Source organism: Myodes glareolus, chromosome 12 (genome assembly GCF_982192425.1).
Source record: "Myodes glareolus chromosome 12, mMyoGla1.1, whole genome shotgun sequence".
Lineage (NCBI taxonomy): Eukaryota > Metazoa > Chordata > Mammalia > Rodentia > Cricetidae > Myodes > Myodes glareolus.
The window spans coordinates 64,654,833-64,681,151 of record NC_142037.1 but is presented as its reverse complement, the minus strand read 5'-3'; the positions used below and the strand labels follow the sequence as shown (position 1 = coordinate 64,681,151).

At 40.6% G+C, this 26,319-nt stretch overlaps 1 protein-coding gene across 22 annotated transcripts in view; it reads right to left on the bottom strand.

The window, feature by feature from the left end:
• Positions 1-2,002: 2,002 nt before the first annotated feature.
• The window catches only part of Lmo7 (LIM domain 7), a 203,707-nt gene continuing 179,390 nt past the window's right edge, over positions 2,003-26,319 (bottom strand). For 7 of the 22 annotated variants that reach the window (XM_085698238.2, XM_085698243.2, XM_085698244.2 and 4 more), the window contains 15 exons: positions 25,052-25,213; positions 23,899-24,086; positions 22,935-22,995; positions 21,276-21,332; positions 21,086-21,127; positions 19,243-19,268; positions 18,854-18,958; positions 18,176-18,268; positions 17,353-17,765; positions 16,243-16,308; positions 13,090-13,142; positions 10,497-10,710; positions 7,179-7,472; positions 5,330-5,438; positions 2,003-4,083 (listed from right to left, as the gene is read on the bottom strand). In XM_085698238.2, the coding sequence (XP_085554364.2) occupies positions 3,910-4,083; positions 5,330-5,438; positions 7,179-7,472; positions 10,497-10,710; positions 13,090-13,142; positions 16,243-16,308; positions 17,353-17,765; positions 18,176-18,268; positions 18,854-18,958; positions 19,243-19,268; positions 21,086-21,127; positions 21,276-21,332; positions 22,935-22,995; positions 23,899-24,086; positions 25,052-25,213 (2,057 nt within the window). In that variant the 3' untranslated portion in view covers positions 2,003-3,909. The remainder of the gene's footprint in view (positions 4,084-5,329; positions 5,439-7,178; positions 7,473-10,496; positions 10,711-13,089; positions 13,143-16,242; positions 16,309-17,352; positions 17,766-18,175; positions 18,269-18,853; positions 18,959-19,242; positions 19,269-21,085; positions 21,128-21,275; positions 21,333-22,934; positions 22,996-23,898; positions 24,087-25,051; positions 25,214-26,319) is intronic. The other 15 variants (XM_048421718.3, XM_048421722.3, XM_048421726.3 and 12 more) reach the window with 11 other exon arrangements.

Below are 26,319 nucleotides of genomic sequence, written 5' to 3'. Positions count from 1 at the left end.
AAAGCAGGGAGGGAGGGGGATGGGGGAAGGAGAGAGGGAGGGAGGAAACAAGTGTTGTTGAGAATGTGGGTGAAAGGGAACTATTATCTTCTTCTGCACTGTCAGTTGAGATGCAAATTAGTCAGCCACTAGGGAAATCAATATGGAGGTTCCTTAGAAAACTGAGAATAGAACTATACCATGGAACTCAACTGGACCACTCCTGAGTTTATATCCAAAAGACATTCTAAGAAGATTCTTGCACATTGATTTTTATTGTAACTGTGTTCAAAATGGCCATGTTATGGAATCAGCCTAGGTGTCCACCAACCAATGAATGCACAAAGAAAATGTGGCATACATACACAATGCAGTTTTATTTGACTATAAAGAAAAATAAACTCACATCATCTTAAGATAATGAACACAGGGGTCGGCTGGAAACTTAGGTAGCAAACAGGCTGGCTGCCAGACCTGATAATCTGAGTTTGATTCCTGGAGCCTGCCTGGTGGAAGGAGAGAACCAGCTCCTGCCCGCGTGTTGTCCTCTGATCACACACACTGTGGCGCTCTCTCTCTCCCTCCACCCGCTCTTTCTCTCTCTCTCCCTCTCTCTCTCTCTCACACACACTAAATGTAAAAGAAGATCGCTATAAATGGAAACCATCCTAGTAAAGTAAAATAACTCAAGGCCACATGTTTTCTCTCATTTGTGGGTGCTATATTTTATATACACACAAAATCATTAGAGGTAGAGGTTCTACCATCTGGGGAAAGGAGGGGAGACTGGAGAGTGAACACAACCAAAGTATGTGATGTACCCTAATAAAAATACCTTCATGAAACCCATGGCTATTCATAATAAATAAACACCACTAAAAAAGAAAAGAAACAAAGGCCTAGGAGGTGTCATTAGCAGTAGAAGGCTTGAACAGCATACCTGAAGAAAGGGAGAGGAGAAATGATCTTAAGAACATGGGCAGCACACAGCGGTAGCTAAGGATGCAGGATAAACATCTGTGTGCAGAATGACTTCAAGGGCCGCTGTTCTTCACTTGGGTTTGGAGCTGGCTGCAAGCTATATTCTAAATGCTATGGGACATTTGGAAAAATTTCCTGAATAAGTATATATTACTTTAGTAACTGGAAATAAAAATAATTGCTCAGCAACAAATAATAACCCTGGAACTAATTTTTAATTTTCTCTCATTTTAATACTTAACTACATATTTTAAGCCTTCTCTAATATACCACCTCTCATTTTATTTCCATTTTTACAAAGAATTCAAGGGTGCTTATATTTTTACACAAATCACACTAAAGTTTTATATCGCTTATTTTTGATCCATATTTCTTTTAAAAAGTACTACTTTTGCTCTAGATACTTTCCAAACTCCCTAGAGGACAAAAATAATAGATTTTTTAAAATCTGATCCAATAGTTCACAACTTACATTACCATAAAAAAGCATTCAAACTTATAACATTATCTGAGATAAAATTTATGATTGAAATTAAACTTTTTCTACAGAATCATCATGGCTGTAGAAATAGTTGAACAGAAATACAAATACCAAAATATGTCAAGCTATACACACTTAATATATATAGATATAAATATATATATATATGCAATTTATGATATGTCAATTGCACCTTAGTAAAGATACATAAAATGTGATATCAAGAAGGTCCACATATTGAACTATAGTTCACGCTCTGGAAAGGCGAACTAAGAGGGGAACTAAGCACCCACACGGGAGGCGAGAGTTCTTGTTGCTCTTTTAGAACCCGAATGCAGCCCCCAAGACCCATGCTGGATATCTCACACCCACCAGTCCAGAGAATCCCACACCCTCCTCTGGCCTCCACAGACACCCACATGCCTCTGATAAACACATACAGAGAGAAAGAGAGAACATATCTTTTACTTTTTTAAAAAAAAAAGGACTGAAAGAGACCCAAACTCATTAAGTAAATAAATAATTCAATCAATAATTTTTTTTTAAAAAAAAAGCCACTCCTTAAACGCATCACCAATTTTATTTACAAAGGCAACTGAACAGAAAAGCTCATTGGTTTCTTGAAGGAAACCATGGTTATTTTTCATTACTGGAAACAAGCAGCTGTCTACTATATTTGCTCAGCATGACAGTCCTTGTAAGGAAAATAGAATGCCCTCTTCAAGCAAATAAAATATTCCATGAACAAAATTATTTTTCAATTGGATTATTTCTGTGTAAAGAAAGCCACAAAAAGCAAATTTATGGGTGGATTTAAATGAAAATTTTTCACATAGTTTCACATTAACTTAGAATACAATACAATAAACAGTAAACAATTACATATTTATATTAACTATTTCAAATAATGTTTCAGAACTTAAAAAAAATAAAATAAAATGCCCTCTTCAAAACACCACTAAAGGGTCAAACTAGATCATCATCGGCCTCAAAAGTATTTTTTTAAGTTCTTGGGGTTTTTTCCACTTGTGCTTTTAGGATACTGAGTTCAAAGGCAAATACTGCACTTCCCCCCACACAAACATAATTACCATCTTATAAATAAACAGTAAAAATACAAGTCCTACCAACACTACAGTGTTCCTATGTCATCTAATGAAGCAAAGGTTCTTCTTTTAAAAAAGGGGGGGAGCATACAAGACATATTTATAGTTCTGCATCAGTGGCAACCGCCTCTTCTTCTATCTGCAACAGTGCTTTCGAATGGAGGCTTACATCACATGGCGGTTGGCCGTCCAGCTAATCAGGCAGGGAGAGAAGAGAGAAAAGTGCTCAGACTCAAAAGCATGTGAATATCAGCACATGGGACACATAGCAGTCGTCACTCAGAGGGGCCCAGTGAGGTAGAAAGAGTTGCTTGTCACTCAGTCTTAGGATGAAGGTAGGCAGAATGCAGCCTCTTGGGTCTAGAACTCTTTATGTGTAAAACAGAGTAAAAATTAGCTGCTGAATCAGAAAACAAAAGGCCTGCAACTCTATTATTTGTACTGAAGGGGAGAAAAGGCGTGGGCAGTAGCTCCAAAAATCAATGATATTTGGCTTTGGATTCAAAAGAGAAAAATGCACACACATACACACCACCACCCCAGATCCAATGCCCAGCCTTGATATTCTCCCAACTTCAGGGTCATTATCCAAGAAAGGCCTGGACAGCCAGCAGAGAAGGCTCAGAAGCCACTGACAGATAAAAAAGAGTTGATCAGTTCAAATCATTTCCAAACACGCTTCATATAAGGGGCCATATAAATACCTCCGAGTTCAAAAGCAATAGGTTTGTAGGTACCACTTGTAATACCCTTTCACAAGGAAGAAACATGTTACCAGCGTCAAGGTTCAAAATGATATACAGCAATAACTGTTGTCTTGCAGAGGCTCTAACAATACATACCCAAGTTATGCTACCTAGACTTCACAAGGCTCAAACACATACTTAGAAGGAAGTAGCATTTAAATTGTTTTTAATCCAATGATACTGAAACTCCATATTAAACAGAATTAAGGCTCTCTTCTTCAAAAAATATATGTATGGATATATGGCTACGCATTATCATAAAGCAGAAAGTGATACTCTCAGGTTCAATCATTTTCAGAGTTGATTATAAGTCACGTAATAAGCTCTCATTATCAGATAATCGAGATGAGCTGATAAGAGATGTGACCTTAATCAGAAAACAGACTTGTCTTAACCCCTGTTCTGAGCCCAGGAGTCATTAGAAGTTTCTTCTGGATCTTTGCAAACCAGAGTCAATGTCCTGATTTCTGGGTACAAGTCCCTTGAGTTGCTTCAACCCACAATCTCCTCCTAGGTGGCTGGGATTCACTACATCCCTTCTTGGAATGGGACAGACTCTGACCCCTGAAACCCACGATCCTATGGTAGTGAACCTGAGGAAGAGGTGGCTGCAGGCTCAGGAAAAGGCATAGGAACCCGTGGTCTCCTCAAAAGACAAGAAATTTTCTCTCTGATTTGCTCTCTTACATTTGAATCGGAGATAGCAGTCATTGCAGTAGAGTTGGCTGTTTCGGATTCTGACTTCAGCTCCTGAGGAGGAACCTCCGAGGTCACGTTCACAGGAGACACACTGACAGACCAAAGAGAATGTACAATTAGACAAGTCCAGGAAGCCTGGCGTACTCTCAGACGAGAAATACATGGGGTGAAGAGATAGACAGAAATGTGACAAGAGGAATATAAAAGACAGCTCCCAAACTCCTGGGTATATATAACAAAGCAAGGGTAGGGAAGGCCAAAGACAATTAGTGGGTTAGAATTAAGCTTTCCAGATTAGATACTAAGAATTCATAAAGCAAAATTTAAGAACCAAGATGATCATTCTCCATATATTGGAAGTGGAGAAATAAAGAAACAATTTGCTGCCTGGCTTAAAGAAATTTAGTCTTCATTACGCCAAAGAAATAAAGGCTAACTCACCACCATGTAAGAAGAGAAAAGTAGAATTTGGGTTTCTGACATTCTAGTCCAGAGTGGGCAGCTCCCAGTGACTGTGGAGCACTAAGTGAGCCTTCACGGGGTGCCTTGTGTCAAGGCCAGGGTGTTCTCTGTCTCTTTCCTCCTCTCTCTCTCTCTCTCTCTCTCTCTCTCTCTCTCTGTGTGTGTGTGTGTGTGTGTGTGTGTGTGTGTGTGTGTGTGTGTGCGTGCGCACATGCGCGTAAACATTATTTTGACTCATTCTGCTCTACATGCATTTATATATACAAATTCATATGCCTATGCTCAAGCAAGCTGTTAACTTTGGAACTCCAGTATCAAAACTAGGGAGACTCTCTATTTCTATGCCCCAATGAAAGTTCAAGAATTAACCTGATGCATTCAGCAGCAGATACTGTAAAATCAAGAGTTACAGCCTGAACCCTTCCCTGTATATAGGAACACTATCAAGTATATGCAGGCTATGCAACTGTAAAAATATTTACCAGTGGTTTTCCTTCCAGACACTAGTAAAAGCTATCCATGAGACACTGATAACTGCATGTCTCTATGCTAATAACACTGGTAAATTAAATTTTAAGTCTACCCATGGCAGCACGCTAGAGAACACACTACATGCCATTAATTTTATTTATAGGATCCTAAGCAGATCTAATCAGAGCTACAAAAAGCACAGGACTTGCAGACTGACTTTTATAAGAAGATTCAGGTTTGACAACCAAGTAGTAGCAAGCAATTTGTGACTCCTGCCGCAGCACAGACTGACAAATAACAGCGCCAAGCTTATTAGTGGCACAACCACAACCCAGCGGCTCACAGAAGCCATGCGCTCTCCAAGCAAAGCATTGCGGCCGGCAAGCTCTTCGTCCCACGCTCACCTTAAAACAATGTAAATGATAACAAAGACCCAGGGTCTCGATGATCATAGCGGCTCCTTTGCCCAGAATTTTATTACAGTAGGAACACTCACGCTTCCCACTCACTGACCTAGATGTGGAACAAGAATGGAATGGAGACTTTCACCTGTGCTTGGCAAGGCTGGCATTTAAAGTCACACTGTCATCGGCAGAAATGGTAACAGCTGAAGAAAGGCTCTTTATATCTGTAGGAGCAAGACTTTGAGCAGCCAATTAAATAAAGCATCTATTCATTATACCTTCAGCTGTCATGAAGGCTCTAGGGACCGAGAAGCCTGTTCACCTAAAGGAACAGTTTCAATGTGACTGGTCCATTTGGGACTTTGTACCCACTCCCCTGAGGTCACATATGGATCCATCATTATCTCTGATCTGCTACATCTTCTTGCTATTTCAGTTGCGTTATATATGAAATTCCACTCAAGGCGTTGCACTCTCAGGTCCATCCGGGTTTTCTGTGATTTGCCTCCTCAACTTTACTTTTTACCCTCCGTTTTCAATTTTCTGGTTAGAAACAGGAACACTTTGAGTGCACTTCTGTTGAGAATGAAGTCATCATAGCTCAAGAGCCACCGATGAGTCGGGGATGGAGATTCCTTGCCACTTCACTTTCAGACCTAGGACGGCTCTCCCCTAGTGCTAAAGAGACAGGACCTTCATCTTTACTTTCCCATCCCTGCAGAAGGAGTACAACACCATGAGGCCTCTGGGAGTGCAGAGATTCATGGCTATTGAGAGGCAGGTGTGGTGAGAACAATCTGCTGGCCAAAGACTCTCCCTGGACAGAGAAGCCCACGACCTGTCCCTAGCTCTCCCCTGCCCTATTCTCACATATGGGGTTACAGAGTGAGATTAAGTGAATGGTGGGTCCTCTCTTCTGAAAACTCCCATCTATCACTAAAAAACCTGACCACAATGCCTCCTGGCCCCTTTTCCTTTAATTCAACTCTCTAATATATTTTCTAGATCTTGATAATTATCACTATTTTGAATTGAGATATCTATTCTTATCTAAGTCTATTAACAGTTCAAAATATTCAAATATGAATGGATTTCTACCTTGATCATTATGTTTATGATGGAATTGAAAACTCCCTTGGGATGATAGTAAAGGACTGGCTCATGGGGATGCTGTGATGATCTAAAAACACAACCCACATTGACATCAGGGCTTCACTCCCTGGCCGGGGGCAAGGGGTCATTCAAGTTTTTCCCTAACTTTCACTCCCTCCCCGAGAACATATGAACTGTGGAAGTCAAGTAATGAGGACTGAGCAAAGTGGTGGTAGATCGGGTCACAGATGAAGCGACCCAAGATTCTGGAAGCAAGATCAAACCTACAGGATGATTTTTTTTAATCCATCTTATTCAAACTGCCCAGGCTATGAAGCCTATTTCTTACACCCCATTCCAATGAGTTTCTATTAGAGTGCCATTAAAAGTCAGATACTTCATAGAACTGATTGTACTCATAAATATGAAAGCCTTCGTGAGCCACTGTATCCTTTGTTGATGTCACATGGTGATCTATTCAGAGAAATCTTCCAGCTGAGACACTGACCAAAAGCACAGGCAACAGAGAGCCTGGTGACATGCAGACATGTTGAAAGTCTCAAGTGCCCTTCCCAGACATCGGTAGACACTAGGCAGGCAGCAGACAGAGGCAGAAGAAAGCCTTCTCAATTGCTTTGATACAAGAACACCAAATTCATGCGCTCAGTTTTTCTTCTTCACTGGATAATTTGGAGGAACATTTCAACGACGAAGCATACTTGAAATTAAGACAAGGGGACGACAGAAAGTGCCTCACCTGTTGCGGAGCTGAGAGCCCGACTGTGACATGGCCGGGGAACAGCTGCGTGGGGTAGGAGACCCTGGGGGGGCAGGGCCTGGGACGATGGTCTTCACAGGGCTAGCTGGAGGTGGTACCGCCGAGGATGGGTTCCTCATGTAGGCACGGTTTGATGTGGACAGCAGCTGAGGAGGTGGGCGACTGAAGTCTTGGACGGAGGAGGAGGCATAGACTCCTGCCGGTTGGCTGTGCCACGGGGACTGCCTCCAGGAACTGGGCCGCTGGGAGTCCAGGTTGTCCAGGGACTCCCCTCTGAAATACGGGAAGAAGTCATAGGGGTAACATGAACCACTCAACTGCAGATCATCAATGGATATAATGTACCATTGGGGTCAATATAAGACACATTTTATGTCTCTCCTAGACTGTAAGTGATCTGAATCCAGTTACATATATGATTACTTTTAATAATAAAACTGTTCTACACCAGAGGTACTGTGCCATTTCATTCTTCAAGAACTTTCTTTGGCATGGTGCTTAGACCAAAGACCAAGTATCAAACTGGCAAGAAAATTATCATTTAAATAAAAGTGAATACTAGAAAGGTAACCAACCATTCCTTAAATCTTAAGCAGTGTAGACATATAAACCTCATTCCTTCAAAATTCAATCACAAAATGAATTTTAGGTGCATAATAAGTATTAAGTTAGACATGTCCACAGACGTACTTAATTTAATCTTCACAGACTATAGAAGGTTGTTTTTAATCTCATAGAAGTTTCTTTGCTCAAACTAGGAGTGTGTGGGTCAGGCTCTGGCTGATTCCACTGCAACCCAGGTCTGCCTCCCAGACCTTCTCACCAACCCAGATCCCATGTCTCAAAAACTGTTCACACGACTGGCAACAGCCAATCACCTCTTTCCTCGGACTGAAGACGCCGCTGAAAACCGGATTTACCTCTTCTACAAAAGCTAATTCTGAATTGTCAGGGGCTTCCTAACTGGTGATTTTGTCAGAGGTTTTAAAACTTTTTCCCTGGATGGGAGCTTAAACAATACAGTTATTTTTAGCTTAGCATCATATGTATATATCATCACAGTATAACACTATGCCAAGAATGAGGCAAGCAAGGGGCTTCTGAGGTTGGGCAAGGGGTTACTCCTTCCCTCACTTTCTATACCTTCCCTAAACCCCCCCCCCCCGAGTAACCACCTTGAGTAGTGAGATTTTTCTCAGCTATGCAAGGAAATACTTACACGTACATGCAAATTTGTATTTGTAAGTTAATACATGCTTCTATGTAGATGAGCTCACTCTAGAGCACATGAAAACAATACGGTTTTTATTCTTCTACAACAGTTTAAAATAATTTATTTACTACCTAATATGTATGACCTTGAATCATGTCAACGTCTCTTCATGTGATAGACTAGATATACATCAATGGTCCTCACAGAACCATGCCATTTTGTATCTGCTCCCCTGTTCAGCACCATCCACTGACTCTAGGTTTGCCCATGCGGCTACACTGAAGAATGGTTATCAGCCAACATGATATACATGGAGAGTGACAGCATTTTCATGTCAGGAAATGTCATACTGAATGACGCCCCTATAAATGAGAGTCCTACATGTGAGGCAGTTTCAGCAGCTACGTGGGAAGAAGATTACAAAACAAGACATCTGGATGAGCCCCACGAAGGGTCTTCAGGAAGGTTGACCAAATGGAATCCATTGCTAAGACATGCGAGCTCATGGGCATTTTATATGTTCCGGGTCATTAAAGAAACAATGGACACACGGCAGAGACCTATGGGCACTATCAAACCACTATGATTATCTCCTTTATTTGAACAAAGAAACCTTGCCAACTCCACATCTATAGCTGCTCAAGTGCTAAAGCCAATGACAGGCAAAACACAAATCAGGCAAACCTCACAGCTGGAAGAGGAATTGTTTTAAATTAAGTATGGAAAAATAAAAAAGAGCACACAAAATGTACTTCATGCCTGAATCCCAAGAATACCGACCCCTTAACCACTAACTTCTGAGGTGCTGATCACTCACAGTGCATCTGGCCCTCTATAATGTTTGTATAGTACTCTTACTGATCTGCCTCTGCTAACTAGGTGTCCTGTTAAGAGTCATAGAGTCAGGGTGGTGGTGGCCTATGCCTTTAATCCTAGCTTGGGAAGCAGGCAGGTTTCTGTGAGTTCAAGCCCAACCCTGTCTATAAAGTTGAGTTCCAGGACAGCCAGAGCTACACGGAGAAATCTTGGCTCAATAAACAAACAAACAAACCTCAAGGGAAAAAAATTTGGTGGGGGTAGGGTGGGGAGGGGTTTGGCTTGTTTGTTCCCGATATTTCCAATATTGTATATCCTTATCTTTATCTTTCTGTGTTTATTTAGCAATATCTAGAAGATGGAACCGTAGTAAGAAAATGTACACCTGTGTTTTATGAAAAAAAAACGATTGAATCCATTGGAAAGAAGAATTCTTACTTTCTTATGCATTGCCAGTACTGGGTTTAATCAATCTCTTAATGCTGTGACAATTTCATAAGCAAAAGGATAGATATATCATTGTCACTTGAGGAGTGGTATTGATTTGTGTATATTTACTGATTTTGTTTGTTCCCTCTGAACTACCCACTCACACCACTTGTCTAGTTTACTGGATATAGATATAGACAGAGATACACACAGAGATACAGTTCCTAAGATTCACACCTGCATTTTGAAACATCTACTTGTGTATTAAAATAATTAATTCTCTATCTGAAACATGTTGCAAATAAATTTCCCCAGCTCAGCAGTCAGACAGAACACTGACAGAGTTGCTGCAGTATTATTTGCCAAGATAGGTCTCCTAGAATGCCTACCCACTCACTCCAACTTGTATCTGCATTTTTACCATCTTAAATGTTACAAAATTAGGTTTGCACACTGTTTGCGAACCTAATTACCGTGATTCCATCCTAGCTGTTAATCTGATTATGAACATAAGTAGGTTTCCTTCTCTTCAAGCTTAACACATAAAAAAGAATCAAGTTCATATTTAGTTATCTGAATCCCATTTCAAAATTCCACATCCAGACTTAGAAGCTATTCATGATGTGATCTTGTCCTGCTGGCTTCCCTGTCTCACTCAATCAGTTTCTGTATATATATCAGAGTAACTGAGTCTACTTCAAAACATTGTCCCCAGTTTAAATGAGATGGTTCAGACACAAGAACTCACTGTATCTGATGATAGTTCACTGCCCAAAAAAATGGGGAAAGCCTAGAACGGAGACCTTTGCTTCCCAGCAAAGATCACGAACATCACATACCTTCTCATGAGCCCAGGCAGGCAGATGGGCTCTTTGTTCACGCTGGCGCTGCGCTGTCGGATCCAGCTGTTGTCGTGATGGAGAGACGTTCTCTTCCTCATTTCCTGCAGGATTTGCTGTCTCTCCAATTCTGCTTCTGAAGGACCCTGATCCTTCCTGGAACTCCTTTGTGAAAAGCTAGTAGTCCCGATTCGGTCAGAATACTTGCTGCCTCCTAGATGAAAAACATACCAAAACCTTCAATAGAAGTACACAAGAAATGACAGTGCATCAGCCTCCAAAGAGAGGGCAACTTCAAACCCAGCACTCCGCATGGGGACTGACATCCAGCTCTAGCAGGGAGACATCTGTGGAAAACAGACAGCTACTAGCTGCTTCCTATTACTGGAAATTCCAGTTCCACATGCAGAGGCATCCATGAGGTGCACATACACACATATACATATACACACACACACACACACACACACATACACACACACACAAATCCCTGTAGACCCCAGACATGTTCAGTTACAAAATGTTCATCTAATTTCTCCTTCTTTAAATCAAGTACACTCATTGCACGCTTGCTATGAAGAGACTGCAGGGAAACAGGGAATTTTCTTTCATACATATATTCTCTGTCCCACCCCTAGGGCAGGAAAAGACCACACAAGTGCAGATATCTCTAAACTGACAGGGGCTGTTCTCATGGTCTAAGTTGCAGAATAAGTCATGACCACACTGTAAGATTATTCAGCCACTGACATAGCCCTGGTGAATAATAGAAAATGATTGTTCATAATATTATCAAATCTGTTTGTGCTCTGAGATATTTATAAACTGGAATATAACTATTAAGTTTATTAGAAGTAATTAAGTCAGCTTGCATTCCGAAGGTTTGCTGACTAATTCCTATTTATGGAAAACACATACAATCTAGCGGCATCATCTTTGTTCTAGTTTAGATTAGAAAATTTTAACTAAGGATTTTTTTTCTTCTCTGAATTCATGGTTATTACCACGCTCTCAGACTATATGGCTTGTCTAGGTACCTCTTCAAGTAAGTAAGGATCCAGGCCACACAAGTATGTTGTTATTGCTGTTTAGTACAAACCTATATGTGGTATATTAACAACAATATCAACGTGCTAGTTTTAAATAAAACTTTTTTCATATTAAGAGTACGTTGATGATATAACCAAATCATCCCATCAAATATGTAATAATTTCTTAGTGCCTGCTAATTCAAGGAGATGTGGCGGGCACATGGAAGAAAACACACACTACCAGTTATCCAGAAGGCACACAAAACAGAAGAGTGAGTAGCTGTTTCAGATCGTCTCAGGTGTGCACCAACAACCGTGTGCTAATTCAAGGCGGTGTGGCTGCACAGGGAAGAAAGCTATCCAGGTGGGACCCAAACGGAAGAGTGAGCAGCTGTCTGAGACTGTCGCAGGTGTGCACCAACAACCATGTTTCGCTCAGGACAGAGTACAAACACCACAGACTAAAGGTATGTCACACAAGACAAGTGTACTTAATCTGTGATTTTAACAATAGCTAGGGGTCGAATTCAAGGGGGAAGAGCTAGAAGACCCAAATAGGAAAGATCCAAAGAGCAGACAGGCCACATTAGAAGTATCCGTTGAGTGGAGACATAAAAGAGAGGGCGATTGTTTAGAGCAGTGTTTTCTGAAGGGAAAGGTGGGTCCAAAATGCTGGCAAGTCAAATAGCGCCATGACTGAAGATCCTACTTACTCAATGATACTGTCACCTATCCGAATGAAAAGTTAATTCTATGAGCTTTGACCAGAGATGCATATAAGCTGCTACCAGACCCAAGACAAACATAAAAGACAATGCTTTTCTTATAATGAACTTTAAATTTTTAAAAATTATTTTCTCCGTAGTTTAATGATAATATACGAAATACAAACTACTTCTTATTCATATTAAAAACAGAAAGAGCTGGCATCAGAGATTTGAATTACCTTGGAGGTCAGTGATGGAGCCAAAGCTTGTCTGTGCATCTCAATCCCTACCTGAACATTTCTACGTGTGCATAACTGACCAATAGTTTGTTTATTCAAACCCTGTATGTATGATGAAATTGCTTAGGGCTTTTTCTTTACTTATGCAATTTCAGCTATCTGGGGCTAACCAGAACCGAGTTTTATATCAAGTTCTGAGTTCCAAATGATTTCCATGAAGGGAAAAAAAATCCCTATCACTGGGTTTTCAGATCTTTTTCCCTTTGCATAAATGACTTCACATTTATCCATAATTCTTATGTCCTCTGTATTATTTCCTGGCCAGACTATTTAACAGCAAGATAAAATCTACTATGCAAAGTGTGTCAAAATTTTCTTTGCAAATTTCTCACATACTTCTTAGTTATTGAAATGCCCCAGTATGGTACTCACTCCATTATAAAGAAAGCCAAATAAATAAAAGGTAGTTTTTATTACAGATATGCAAAATAGCATGTTACCCATATAATATTGGTGAATCTAAAGTTTCTGGCACTTAAACTAGTCATAGTATATGACCACTCAAATATGTAATTGTGCTTTTAAATAAAAGTTTGAATGCAAAAATCACACTTACCATTTTTCTCTCTGAGGGCATCATTTAGTTCCGTAGTAGATCTTGACTTACTCCTAAAACAGAATATATTAAATATGTGCTATTAACATTTTTATTTTATTCCAGAAAATACAGCTTTGTTTGTATGTTTTTTTCAAGACAAGTTTTCTCTGTGTAGTCCTGGAACATTTTCTGTAGACTGGACTGACCTCAAACACAGAAATCCTCCTGCCTCTCTCTCCCAAGTGCTGGGATTAAAGGCACACACCACTACACCTGGCAAAGAAATGTGTTTTTAAGCAGGAATTTATTTTCTATGTCTTTTGGGAGATGGGTTTATTTTAGAACCAAGTAAAATTTCATCTTATGCAAACTAGCAGAAAACAATAAATGCTGGAAATACACAAAATATGGGACCCTCTCTCCTTCCTAAGATGATAGAGACTGTTCTGCCCATGCTGACTCCAGCACCATCCACCCGCTCACTCAGTCAGTCTGTGCTGTGTCCTCCACACTGTCTGGCATCAAGATGTGGATATCTAAGGCACCAGGAGGCCACAGATCATTCACCCATTTGCCATATCTAAGGCACCAGGAGGCCACAGATCATCCACCCATTTGCCAAATGCTATCCCAGCATTCCAAACAGGTAGTAAGGCCTTCTGACTCTGCAGGCACCTCTGAAAATGCTGTCTTCATATCTATAACAGAGCACAGGATTATCTGCTCATTCTACTAATTAGTTCAACTTCAGAAATAGTAGCAATACTATATACAGATGTGCATATGTATATATAGTGTACATCTGTACCCTGTGTAATAGCCTATAATGCAGGATAAGGTGCTATAACTGGCAGACAGCTACATCTGTCAGGGCATACCTGTATTTAAAAAAAAAAAAAAACACTTGCCCCTGGATGTTAGGCTGCACTCCCCAGTGCCTATAAAGTATATACTACATAATATATATAGTATTTATATATTATATATAGCACTACCTATAGTATTCTATATTGTATTGCATTGTATAATATATAATATATAGCATATACTCCACAATTATATAAATCCACTCATAGATTTAAAAAAAATAGATGCAGAGTAAGCTGGCCTTGAACTTACAGGGATACCAGGCCTCTGCCTCCTCAATGCTGGAATCATAAATCTGACCTTTTGTTTTCTTTCTTAGTTAGCCTTTTACTACCTGCATTCAAGGCAGATGAGCAATGCATGACGGTTAAAGTCAGAAAGTTGATATATTGGTAATTCCTAGCTTGTCTCATCTTGGGTCTCTTAGCCAACAGTCAACCTATATAAGTTTCAGTTTCATCACAGACAAAAAGAAAATAGGGCTAAATATATCTTCTCATAGAGTTGTACTGAGAAACGAAGTCTACAAAGTGAGTAAAATGATGAGCAAGTGAGGGGACATTTTAATGGTCTACAGTTTCCCAGGGGGACTTGCTGTCACCAGGTCATTTATCAGGGGGTTTTCTCTAGCTATATAGGTACACTCCTACCTAGTCAGTCCTGCTCGTCCTCCTTTCCGGTCTGAATCCCTTCACTCACCCTGGTTGCCAGTAAATGTGCCTCTTTCCTTAGAGCCAATAAAGAAGACAAGTGCCCTACAGCAATTATCTCAGCTCTGCAAGCAGAAGCTAATGAACCTACAGACTAGATATTTACAGACACACCGTTCAAAAGTCCTTAGTGATTTTAAAACAGCAAAGTGTTTTTGTTTAATGACCTGAAAATATTAAAGCTTGATGCTTGAGGAAACTTTAAACGCATGCTCCTTGCACCTTTTCTGATAGTCGAAAACCTGTTTCCTTTTCGAACCCTGCTGGTGGTCCCCATTGTACTGTCTAAGAGAATGACCACAATTCTCATCAGATGCACTAAAAACATTATCATTTTTAGGTAACTGAGCCACTCCTCATGCCTTTTTAAAGCAAATAGTCTCCTGGATAAGGCAATACACATATGTAGTACCAACAGGTGGAAGGAATGCTAGCCAGGTATATAGTGAGCACCAGGCAAGCCTGTGGTACCTATTGAGACCATGTCTCAAAAATTTAATTTAAACATTGTTCTGAGTGACCAAAAAGGAACAATTTTTGTCTACTTATCGTCTAAAATGACCCTTACCACAAGGCAGAAGAATAATACAGCTTTCGTTTCTCTGGTTTTTTTTTTTTTTTTGACAAGGTTTAGCTTTGTAGCCTAGGCTGGCCTTGAGCTCATTGTGTTGTTTAGGCTAGCCTTGAACTCATACCAATCCTTTTATCTCAGCCACCTGAGGGCTTAGATTACAAACATATGTCACCTACACATGACTTTAGCTTGAAGCAGCCTTTGACGTTAGTTTGAACAACAGCTTAGATCTCCGGTGTCTTGGGAACCATCTTTCATTATTTCTCTTTCTTCTCTGTCCGTCCACCAGGAATATAAGATCTCACAGGCTTACCCTAGCTCTCATTTCCCCGGATATGTCCACCCAGTCCCAAAAGCAGAGCTACTGGCAGCAGATGTATGACTGAGCCCAAACAACCAACATCTCCACATGAGCTCAGCACAAAATGCTTAGCTACAAAATCATTGTTAGTCTTCTGCTGCCACTTTAAGAACTAACCACGCCCACCCAGCCACTTCTGGCCTCCCCCTTCACCATCTTTCTCTCTCTCTTGTGTGGTTGTCTCCTGTCGTGTGCACACGTTTCTCTCTGTCTCTGTGTCTTTATGTCTTTATATTTGTCTAGCTCTGTCTCTCTGTTTTTCTACTTCTTTTTAAGTAATAAATGTTTACCCTTATGTTTATTTACTACGTCTTGTGAGCCTTTTATCCGTCGTAACCGCCCGCCTGACTCCCCTGGCCGTATGGCGTTGCAGGGACTCACGGCCATCCTTGCCGGACTCCGCAAGCCGCCCGGGGCATCCCATCATCATATTCTTTTTAAAAGAACAAAAATCATAAGCTAAGTTTACAGGTAATGGTTACACAGCAAAGACTAACTGATACAAAGGACAGTCTTCAAGTTGTTTTGTTTGTTTTGTTTTGCTCCACAAGACAAAGGGACAAAGGGCTCCAGTGGCTCTACAGATCACCTAAGTGAACTGAGGAACATCATCTGAAGTCAACTGGGGTCAACCAAGTAAAACACAGTAGTCCACCCACCTGTCCGTAGAAAGCATCCCTGAAGATTCCTCCTCTCTCTTTGTTATATCGTAGGAATCAATAGGCCTAAAGAGTAAGGAATGTTTTTATTAAAATACCAAAATTTAAGACATTCCCTGACTTTAGGAATGTCAAAATAGTATTCTGGTCTCTTTATGCAAATTGTCTATGGCTTGAGAGTCAGACAAGCATTTCAATCAGTTGCTACTGAGAACAAACCTATTTGCATTTGCTGACCACATGCCTAGTTATCCATTCTCTGTATAAGTATACACGTGGTAGGTGGGAACCTCCATGTTCTGGTCATGATCTAGGGTTACAGAAATTACTTTTTTAAGTTGTAGCTTTGAAGCACATCTTCTTGGGGTAGGCAGGCCAAGAGGAAAACAATGCAGACTAGTGTGACATACACAGGAAGGATGGAAGGCAAGGCAGAATAGGGTATTTAGGAAGGGCTAAGGTGGTGATGGCAGGGTAGACGTTTAAATCAAATGAGTGGGCCACATGTGTGTGGTAGCAGTTATTTCCAGAGGTAACAGAAAACATTGGTGTTGTAGTATGTAAGGAAACCTTGAAAGAGCTGAGGGCATTAAAGTAGCAGATGCTGTCTGTTGTGGAATTTCCAAATAGGCTGTGAATATGTTTTATTACCATTAGTTAATAAAGAAGATGCTTTGGCCTATGGCAGGGCAGAATATAGAAAGTCAGGAAATCCAAGCAGATAAAGAGGAGGAAAGAAGATGGAGGAAGGCAGACACCATGTAGCCACCCAAGAAGCAAGAGGTAACAAACCATGAGCCTTGTAGTAAAATATAAAAGAAATGGTTTCATTTAAGATGAAAGAGTTGGTTTATAAGAAGCCTGAGCTAATAGACCAAACAGTGTTGTAATTGATAGAGTTTCTGTGTGATTATTTGGGTCTGGGAAGCCAGGAGTAAAAGAGCAGTCTCCGTTTACAGATGTTTTGCGGTTTAAAGGCTCCTTGGAACTGGTTGGCTCAGCTGTGCAAAGCAAGGATGGCAGACGAGGGAATGCATACAGGGTAGACAAAACAAAGCCATGGCTATTAAAACTCCTTGATACCCGCCCGCTTCAGCTATGGGGACAGACCTCCGGTATTGGTAGATCTTGACCGAAGTTTCTCGCTCCCTCTCTGCCTGGTACTTCTGTATTTCAGCTTGCTTTCGTGCTTGAGCCTCGGCTTGGGCCTGGGCCTCTGCTCGGGCCTTGGCTTCGGCCTCAGCCTGCGCCTGGGCCTCAGCCTCCCGCTGCTTCCGAAGCTCTTCCTCCTGAGCTTCTTCCTTCCGTTTCCTCTCCTGCTCAAGCATGAGCTGCTCCTGCAGTTTCCAACTTTTGTCCTCAAGAACAGCATCCTCTTCCAGATGTCCTCTCTCCTCCTCCCCTGCCCGGGTTCCTTCCCGGTCCAAAGACTTGGACCCTTCACTCCAAGTGGATTCCCAAGTGACAGCCACAGGCTCCCGTGTAGTCAGAGAAATGCTGTTGGATCTTAGGACCATCAGCTCCTACATAGCCAGCAACAATAGATAAGTTAATAAGCACATCACCATCTGTGTCTCTATCATTTCACACAGATTCAACTGTGGATGAGAATAATGGCAAGCAGCCCAGAATTCCAAGAAGATAGATACAACTTTAAAAAAAAAAAAAAAAGGCCACATAAGTAACTGAAGTCTATGGCCAGAAAGACTACTTGAAGCTGAAGTTCTAGGGCAATTTACTTGATGACACATTAGAAAAACTACGAGAGAATTTAAAATATCAAAGTAAATTCCTAACACACGAGAGTTCAATGTATTTTCCAAAGAGCTACAGAGGTGAGAGTGTGTCTAGGGAAACGGGGTGTGGTGTTCCTTGCCTAGGTTCTCCAAAATGGGCACAGAGAAGGAAGGGAACAAGGCATGCTTCATGCTACCTCATCCAAGTACTTGGAATTCTCTCTCTCGGCCTCCTGTTGCGCCTTCTGCCACTCTTCCCTCAGCTTTTCTTGCTCACGTTGGTATTTTTCCTAGGGGGAATATGGAATAATAATTAGTCAAGGTTGCCTTCTCATGGGAAGCGGGGTATTTAAGCAGAGTATTTTCTATAATTTTGCTAGCTCTAAACTTCCACATCAAACTTTCATGTGACCAACCAGAATTTAGTCTGAAGGAAAAAAAGGTCCTATATTAAACTAAAATTAAGCAGATGTTTAGATGTCAGGAATTTGTAGCCACGTGGAACAAAACCTATGTCCGTGCTGTACTGTTGATGTAACTCATTAAGGCCTGCAGTCAGGGTAAGGGAGACTGATGGCCAAACAGACCTCATCTACCACTGTCAGGTTCAAGCCCTCACAGTCTGGGCCTCTCATGTCTCCTAAGTGTTCATAGGGGTTAATGCCCGATACTTTATACAATCATCAAAACGGGAAAGTAAGTGCAAGATATGCATACAATATGCAAAAGGGTTTAGGGTTTGCTAGTGATAAGGATGCTGGCTTGGGTCTGCTGTTTTTGCAAGCTTCAAGCTTGCTTCTCAACACTGCTTGGCACTAGCCAGAAGGGAACACTAAAAACTAAGCCCTCTCTTCACCCAGGCTATGCGGTACTACCTGGAGTAGGCGGTCCTGCTCCTTCTGCCACCTCTCCTGTCGTTTTCGCTCCTCCTCTTGATCCCATGCCCAGCGACTTGGGGCATTGAGGGTTGGAACCGGAACCTAACCAGTTTGCGGCACAAGAGATGCAAACACAGAACAACATACATTCCTTAAGTCATCTACTGGAACCCTTCGACGCTCATCAATCATTCATCTCGTGTTTGCTTAACCCATCACAGGGAAGATGTGGTCTCACATTTCAACGTCAACCTCTCTAGCTTAGCATATTATAACCCCACCAACCTTTACGTATCTTAAAACAATGCAGGAAATATTGCGGTGTAGAAATCCAGTCCCACCAAGCTTCCCTTATGTATTGCCAACTTCAAAAGTCTAATACTCACATCAGGACCAGCAGAATCGGAGCTCCCTGCAATGCAGCACGTGGGCAAGGAAGGAAGAAAAGCTCAACGTGAGTCTCCATTTCCAGAAAATAACTCTTTTCAGCGAGTTAGGTCACTAGCTGTCTCTGCCAGTATGCCGAGTGACATGAGTGTTCTCAGTAACTCCATCACCTATGAATCCTTATCCTTCAGTTCCATCTGTACTCATCGTCCAAGCTCACATTTAGTTCCGAGAGGAAACTGCTGGTGCCCCAAACTCTAGGGCACAGTGCTAACTTGGTGAGTCTTTCATAAGAGCCTTCACTGATACCAAACTGAACTGCGTCTCATAGTTTGGCTTAACAGGGAGAAAGAACACAGACACTGCAGCATCTCCCAAGCCCAATTATTGCAAATGTTCGTCAAAAGTATGTCAGCATCCTATATTTCCCAGGTCTCCTTGCTAATGAGCTGCTTTCTAATTGATATGTGTCAAAAAGCAAGGTCAAGGTCCCCTTTCTTTTCTATTATTTGAAACACAGGGGTGTGTCAGCTATCAGGCACTATAATATTATATCATCATCACACCTAGGCTGACCTCAAGCCAACATTGACTCTGAACTTTTAGTCCTCCAGCCTCCATCGTCCATGTGCTGGGGCTACAGGTGTGGACCACCATGCCTGGATAATTCTTTGATTACTATTTTGAGACACTATTTACTCTAGGCTGGTCTTGAACTTTTAATCTTCCTGTCTAACCTTGACATTAGAGCTGTGTATAACTACACTGGGCTAATTTATAATGTGTCAACACATTATGTAATTAAATTATATAATTATCAAAAAGTGAATTTTCAAAAAATATACTATTATGTAGTGTTCAGAAAGTTTCCTGAAATCCCAGCTGTCACATAAACTGTTCCCTTGTGTTCCTATTTAAAGAAAACTGTTTTAAAACTTAGAAAAATGTTTGTCTCTAAAATAACTCATTGAAAAAAAGTAAGATAAATCTAAAACAAAAACAAAGAACTATTTTGTTTTGGCCAGATCAAATTAGGAGTGTGTTATCACTTCAGTTGAATAGCCACAGAAAATAGTGAGTTTAGTGAAAAACTATGAATCAAAAACACCAAAGACCAATGATAAACTCTTTGGTCTGAGAGAAAACTTAATCTACCTTAGGAAGAACATTAGGCTGTAAACACAACAGACACACACCCAGTAGGTATCATAAAGCAAATTTTGAAATGTTTCATTAATCCTTAAAGAATGAGGAACATTTTAGATAGCAACAGTAAATCTTCTGTGATGCTGCATCTAAAATGTTAAACATTTCTTTCAAGCTCTTTGGAGCAGAGCAGAGTTGAGCCCACATTTGGGAGACAGAGCGTTAGACAAACGTGAAGATGAAGAAAAGGCGCATGCGTCATTCCTCAAGAGGCAGCCGTGCACAGCTACACCAACATAGATGACTTTACAATGCTCCTGTGCTCAGGTGCAACCAAATTTTCTTTATGTTAAGTTTCCTTTGACATCAATAGAGTCAGCATTATCAAGCCTCTACCATCATTCCAATAGCAACGAGCAACTCTGTGCTTCATTGGTGGTATTTCTCGTGACCAAAAACAGGTTGGGTTTTTTTTTTTGTAAGCTAACAAAACATATGTTGGTGTAATCTAACACTGTGCAAATGATAGGAAGCAGTAAGGCAAAACTGAAACTCCTCATTTCTTACTGTTACCCAGTGGAAAAACACGTGTGTTTAATAGCATTTCACTGCTGTGATTGGTGTTTTGTTTTTTCACAAGGTTAAAAGAGAGAAACACCTTGAGAGCTAGACAAAGGACACACAAAGACCCATTACCACAGAGGTAGACCCATGAACTGTAAGAAAAGCCTGGTGATCCTGGGGAAAGAACGGAAATGGGTTACGTTGCTTGGTCATAACAGCAGCAAGATGGAAGGAGATTGGTGTCCAGAGCCACAGACCACAAGGAGAGTGAGCAGCGGGGCAAGTCCATGGGAGCCCAGGAAGAGTGAGCATTACAATTTACCTTGTTCAAAAAATTGGGATCGCCTTTTTAAATTTCTCAAAGAAATGGATTCTGATTCTAATTGAAAAATAAGAAGATAAATACCAGGTCATTCATTTTAACTTCTCACCACTGGTAAATTCAATGACACTTGAGAAACCTTTCCAATCTGTAGCAATGTTATTTTTTAAAGACAAAATTGGCAGCCATTGAAGGTAGAGATTATTTCAATGCAGACACATGTATTTTAGTAGTCTATACTACATTTAAGTTAGCAAGAGGAACAAACACTTTTATTAATTATTTTTAGTAAATAGCACTGTTTTTTCACAGCAAGGACAGCCATATCATCATCTTAGAGGCCGGTACCTCCGAGAAATAAAAACTAACACTTCCTGCTTACATGAATCGACCTAAAGCTATCTCTCCCAAAGCATTTGTACAACATGATGAAGGAAAATGTAAAAGTATCTGGAGAAGTCGTCAAAAGCAAGACAACCTAACGAACGACCAAATGAAAGCAAACGCTAAAACGATTTTGTCTTTGATCAGAGTATTTTGTGGCAGTATTTAAGAATGTGTGGAGGCTGGCTTACATCTTATTATTTTTCATGTAGGCTAGTCAGAAAGAAAAAGGAATCATAATCTGACGCCTCCCACAGATCAGTCCCAAAACAATAGTACAAATCGTAACTATCACCTGACAGTGGCTGATGCTTACTTACTAAGCAGTCCTGAAGTAGCAAGCCCTGCATAGAGTTGCATAGTCACCACGTAGGTGTCTTATCAATTGATACTACTACCTGGGCCATTAGAAGACAACTAGGAGTCCTTAGATTTTTAATATCAGGAAAAATAAGCAATGTTTATTTTCAAATTCAGTTGATAAGGGAAACAACAGTCCTAGTTTGGAATTATTAGAAAAAAGGACAAAGAGAATAATCATAGAGAAGAGACAAATCCATAAACTTCTATCAGTTTTGCTCAACATATTTACTAACTATTCAACTGTGTCGCCAAAGCAAACACAGCCCCACTACAGGAGGCCTGGCCTTGTGGTGTAAGACCGTCATCTTCTTCTGGCCTCTTTCTTGCCTGTATGGACCTGAAAGGTCTTGCTGATATGTCTAAGGAATAACACACGGCACACAGTAGCTAAATTATTTCTGAATGGTCAAAACAAAGAAAAGAGTGGAACTCCCACAATGCCCTGGATACTTCTGTCTCCTTCTTTTTCAAGACAAACAAAGGTGACTCTCCCAACTGTGACTGCCCTTGGCGATTCCCTGCCAGGATCAGCTCCCTGCACATTTGTCCTTTCAGAGCAATCGGGAGGAAAAGGAAACCTCATTCTGTGTTTAATGAAGATCCTTCTGCCAACACTCCATAGCCCGGAAGCTGCTGGCTCTAGGAAAACCTGTTCTTCTTATTTGGCTTAGGCATGCGGGTACCGAGAGCTCCAGAGCCCGCTGCCAAATTTGTATTTGTAGCTCCTGAACTGTCCAGGCTGGAACAGACTCCTTCCCACCTGGCGGCAACTGGATCCGCATGCTAACCTTGGTTTCAACTCACTCTTCATCCAGCTTTCGCTCACTTACATATATTAATTTTTCTAACAGATCTTGAGAGCTCTAACTTCCCCTGTGGGACACACAGAAGTAATTTAAGAGTGATCTTTACCTTTTGAATCAAGGGTGTTGCTTTCCTCATGGATCCCATTGATTTCTTTGGATTCAGTATACTGGAGAGGGTAAAAATGCTAATTAACATTCTCTCTGATTAGACTTTGGGCTTAAATAATACATCTCTCATTAGGGGAAAATGTCTTTAAACAAGATGGGTTTTCAGGATATTGACTCATTACCCACAGCTTCTTATATGTACTAAATTTTTTTCATTATTCTCCAATACTTGGGAAAGGATTAATGACTAGCTATAGGCAAGAATGACCATAAGTTTAATCAGTCATTAATAGTCTAAGAGGCATGGTAGATAAAACATTCATCCATTTGGGTTATATTTATGAGTATTTGGCTTAGTAGTAAAACAACCATTTATGATTCTTTAACATTTAAACCTGTCCTTTAAAAATGCAATAATATTTCTTTTTAGATAAGTTGACTCAGTTCAAAGTTTAAATTATCGATTAAAATGAACAATTCTGATTAGAAATAGAAACTAGTTTTTAAAAAAAACTGTATGAAAAAATATTGCTTCAGAATTTTGAAATTTCCTGCACTGCACTTTTTAAATCAACTCATGAAACTGATTATATCTTAATCACATATGCAATCCAATTAAAATGCATCATGACATTTGATAGTATACAGTGACTATAGTTTGCCAGCTGGCGACAGTGCACAAATAGTTGTAGCATATAATTTTTCACAATTGCTATTTCTCATTCACAGTGATCGAGAGAGACGGTTGTAATAATGAAAGATTGGTGAGAAATACCTGCAGAGCAACGTTATAGAACGATGTTACCATCCATAGCTCAATAATAAAAGGTGGCTAATGAAAACAGCCAGTATTTTCAAGACGACACTTTACTTTATTTATCAAGTAGAACCTAACCATTTATCTTTTATGCAGCATTGAAACCCCCCCCCCACAGCTTCTGCTGTTACTTCGTTCTACTTACAGGACTCTGAAGGCTTTCAGAGAAATCAATTGTTACCGACAGACTTGAGGACTTGTCCGTGGAGTAAATCCCTGAAGTCATGTCCGTCCACTTTGTTTCGGGTGAACCTATAATTTTGGTAGCCACACTGGTAAGATTGAGGGTTTTATGCCGTATAGATGGCAGGGGAGGTTGGTCTCTGCCCCAGTCTGATTGGCACATGAAGATCAAGTAATGAAAACACATAGATGGTGAAGTGGAAAGAATAAAGTTACTGAATGCACAGATATAAAACGTACACAGACAGACAGACAGACGGACAGATGAATCAGGCAGTGTCAACGATGGGGAGACTTCAGGGTTTTTACCAGCAGATCACCTTCCCAAAACGCAAAGGTTAAAACCCGTGGTAGTAAACAGACGACTAGCAAATGTGCTGATTCTTTTGCTAAACTGGCACTCATGTTATGTGCCGACATCAAAAATGTGCGGATCTGAAGAGACTTACTGTCCCTTCCTAGCAAATAATCACCCATGACACAGAAACACAATGACGTAACAAGCAGATTATAATGGTATGGGAATAAACAGGAACCCTACTGTGAGCTTGGGGAGAGCTGTACAGTTAAATACTATAGAGAAAGTTAAATCGTAGGGCCGTTGTTCTTTCCACCCGTTTTTTTTTTTTCTTTTAGTTTTTGAGACAGGGTTTCTCTGTGTAGCACCAGCTCCCCTGGAACTCACTCTGTAGACAGGCTGGCCTTGAACTCACAGAGATCCGCCTGTCTCTGCATCCCAAGTGCTAGGATTAACGGTATGCACCACCTCTGCCCACCTCATGACGTCATTCTTAATGCTCATTCTTAATGCTCGGCATTGGGACGCCCGGGTGCAGATACATTTGCTTTTAATGGGCATTTTGCATTCAGCCAGATCATTTACCTAAGCAGTCAAAAGGTGTCGGATTCAGTAGATTTGCTAGTAGATTTGCATTTTCAGAAGGAATAGACAGAGGGGCCATTCATGATTTGTCCCAACACAATGACAAAACAATTGCAAGCACAAAGCTAAGAAAAGTGGGGGTAGGGGAGAGGATTAATGAAGCCAATGGTTACAACCACCTGCCAAAGTCGGGTTTCCCTACTCAGCCAGGCACAGAGAGAAACCAACTCACCAGCCTTTCCATAGCGCCTGACATCCATCACTAAGTTTCCAGTTTCTTGGGCACTTGCCATGGTTTCCTCCCACTTTTTTGTATCCTTATATGAAAACTTGGTGTTATTGATGACAAGAATTTCATCATCTACCTGCAGCTGAGAAAATTCTGCTGGGCTACCTAGACAAGGTAGAGTAAAGTACATCATCAGATGTTAAGGATCCCACACAGGCTGATCCCTGTTGTTTCTTTAAGGCAAATGACTTTCTCATCTCGACTAGTTCCTACAGTTTCCAGTAGAGAAGCAACACTGGTATTTTTAAGTGATCTAATAGCTGAGTCCCGATACCACATGAAGTACCAAGGGCGTCGTTTATTTCAGAGTCTATTTCTCCATTTACATTGAAAAAAGAAATGGTAAGTTCAGACAAAATAATAATAATAACAACAACAATAACTCTCCTGAGGACAAAGAAAAAATGTAATTATTTGTAAATTAAAAATGTGAAATATAGTATACTTTAATGGAGCATCAGTTAGCATTCTGGGTTAGGGGAAGTAGAAGGGAAGAGTCCCTTCAAACTGCATAAAATTACCACTTAAAGTACTGTGATTACACCAATCTTGAAATTTAAAAGGAAGAGCCAATGTCAACACACAATTCTATATGATAAATTCTGTAAACAGGGACCTCCTCTCAAATAGAATAGATCTCATTGTAGTTTTCGACCTTGAGAGCAAATTTAGCAGTTGCTGGGTTTGCCACGGCATAACCCTGGCTGTGGAAGGAGTAATTATTTAGTAGAAGACCCAAAGTCCCTTGAACATATGATAAATGACAGACAAAATACTAACACTACTTAGAAAACATCACTCTTGGAGATGGCCAGGGACAGAGGACCCAGCATGTATGATGCACTTGGGTTCAAGTCACTACAGACAGCAACCCCCATGTTGATCTATTATAGGGCGGTAAGTGTCTGCCACAAAACACAATTATCCATGGAAATTTTACACTAAGCTTTCAGATAAATACAACTTGTTAACATTTCGAGAAAGCAAGTTTTTTTTTAAAAAAAAATCTCTAAGGTCACAAAATAGAGACTCTTGAAAATGGAAACAAATTAGGAAGGGAGAGTAAACAATATGTAATTTGTAATCCAACTACTTGTCTTGGAGAGGAGACTACGCCAACTTTCCTCCACTGAAATGCATCTTTCCCATATGTCCCCCACCCCCACAGGCCAAATCAAGTGGCTTCTACTTCCCACACACACCAGAGACAA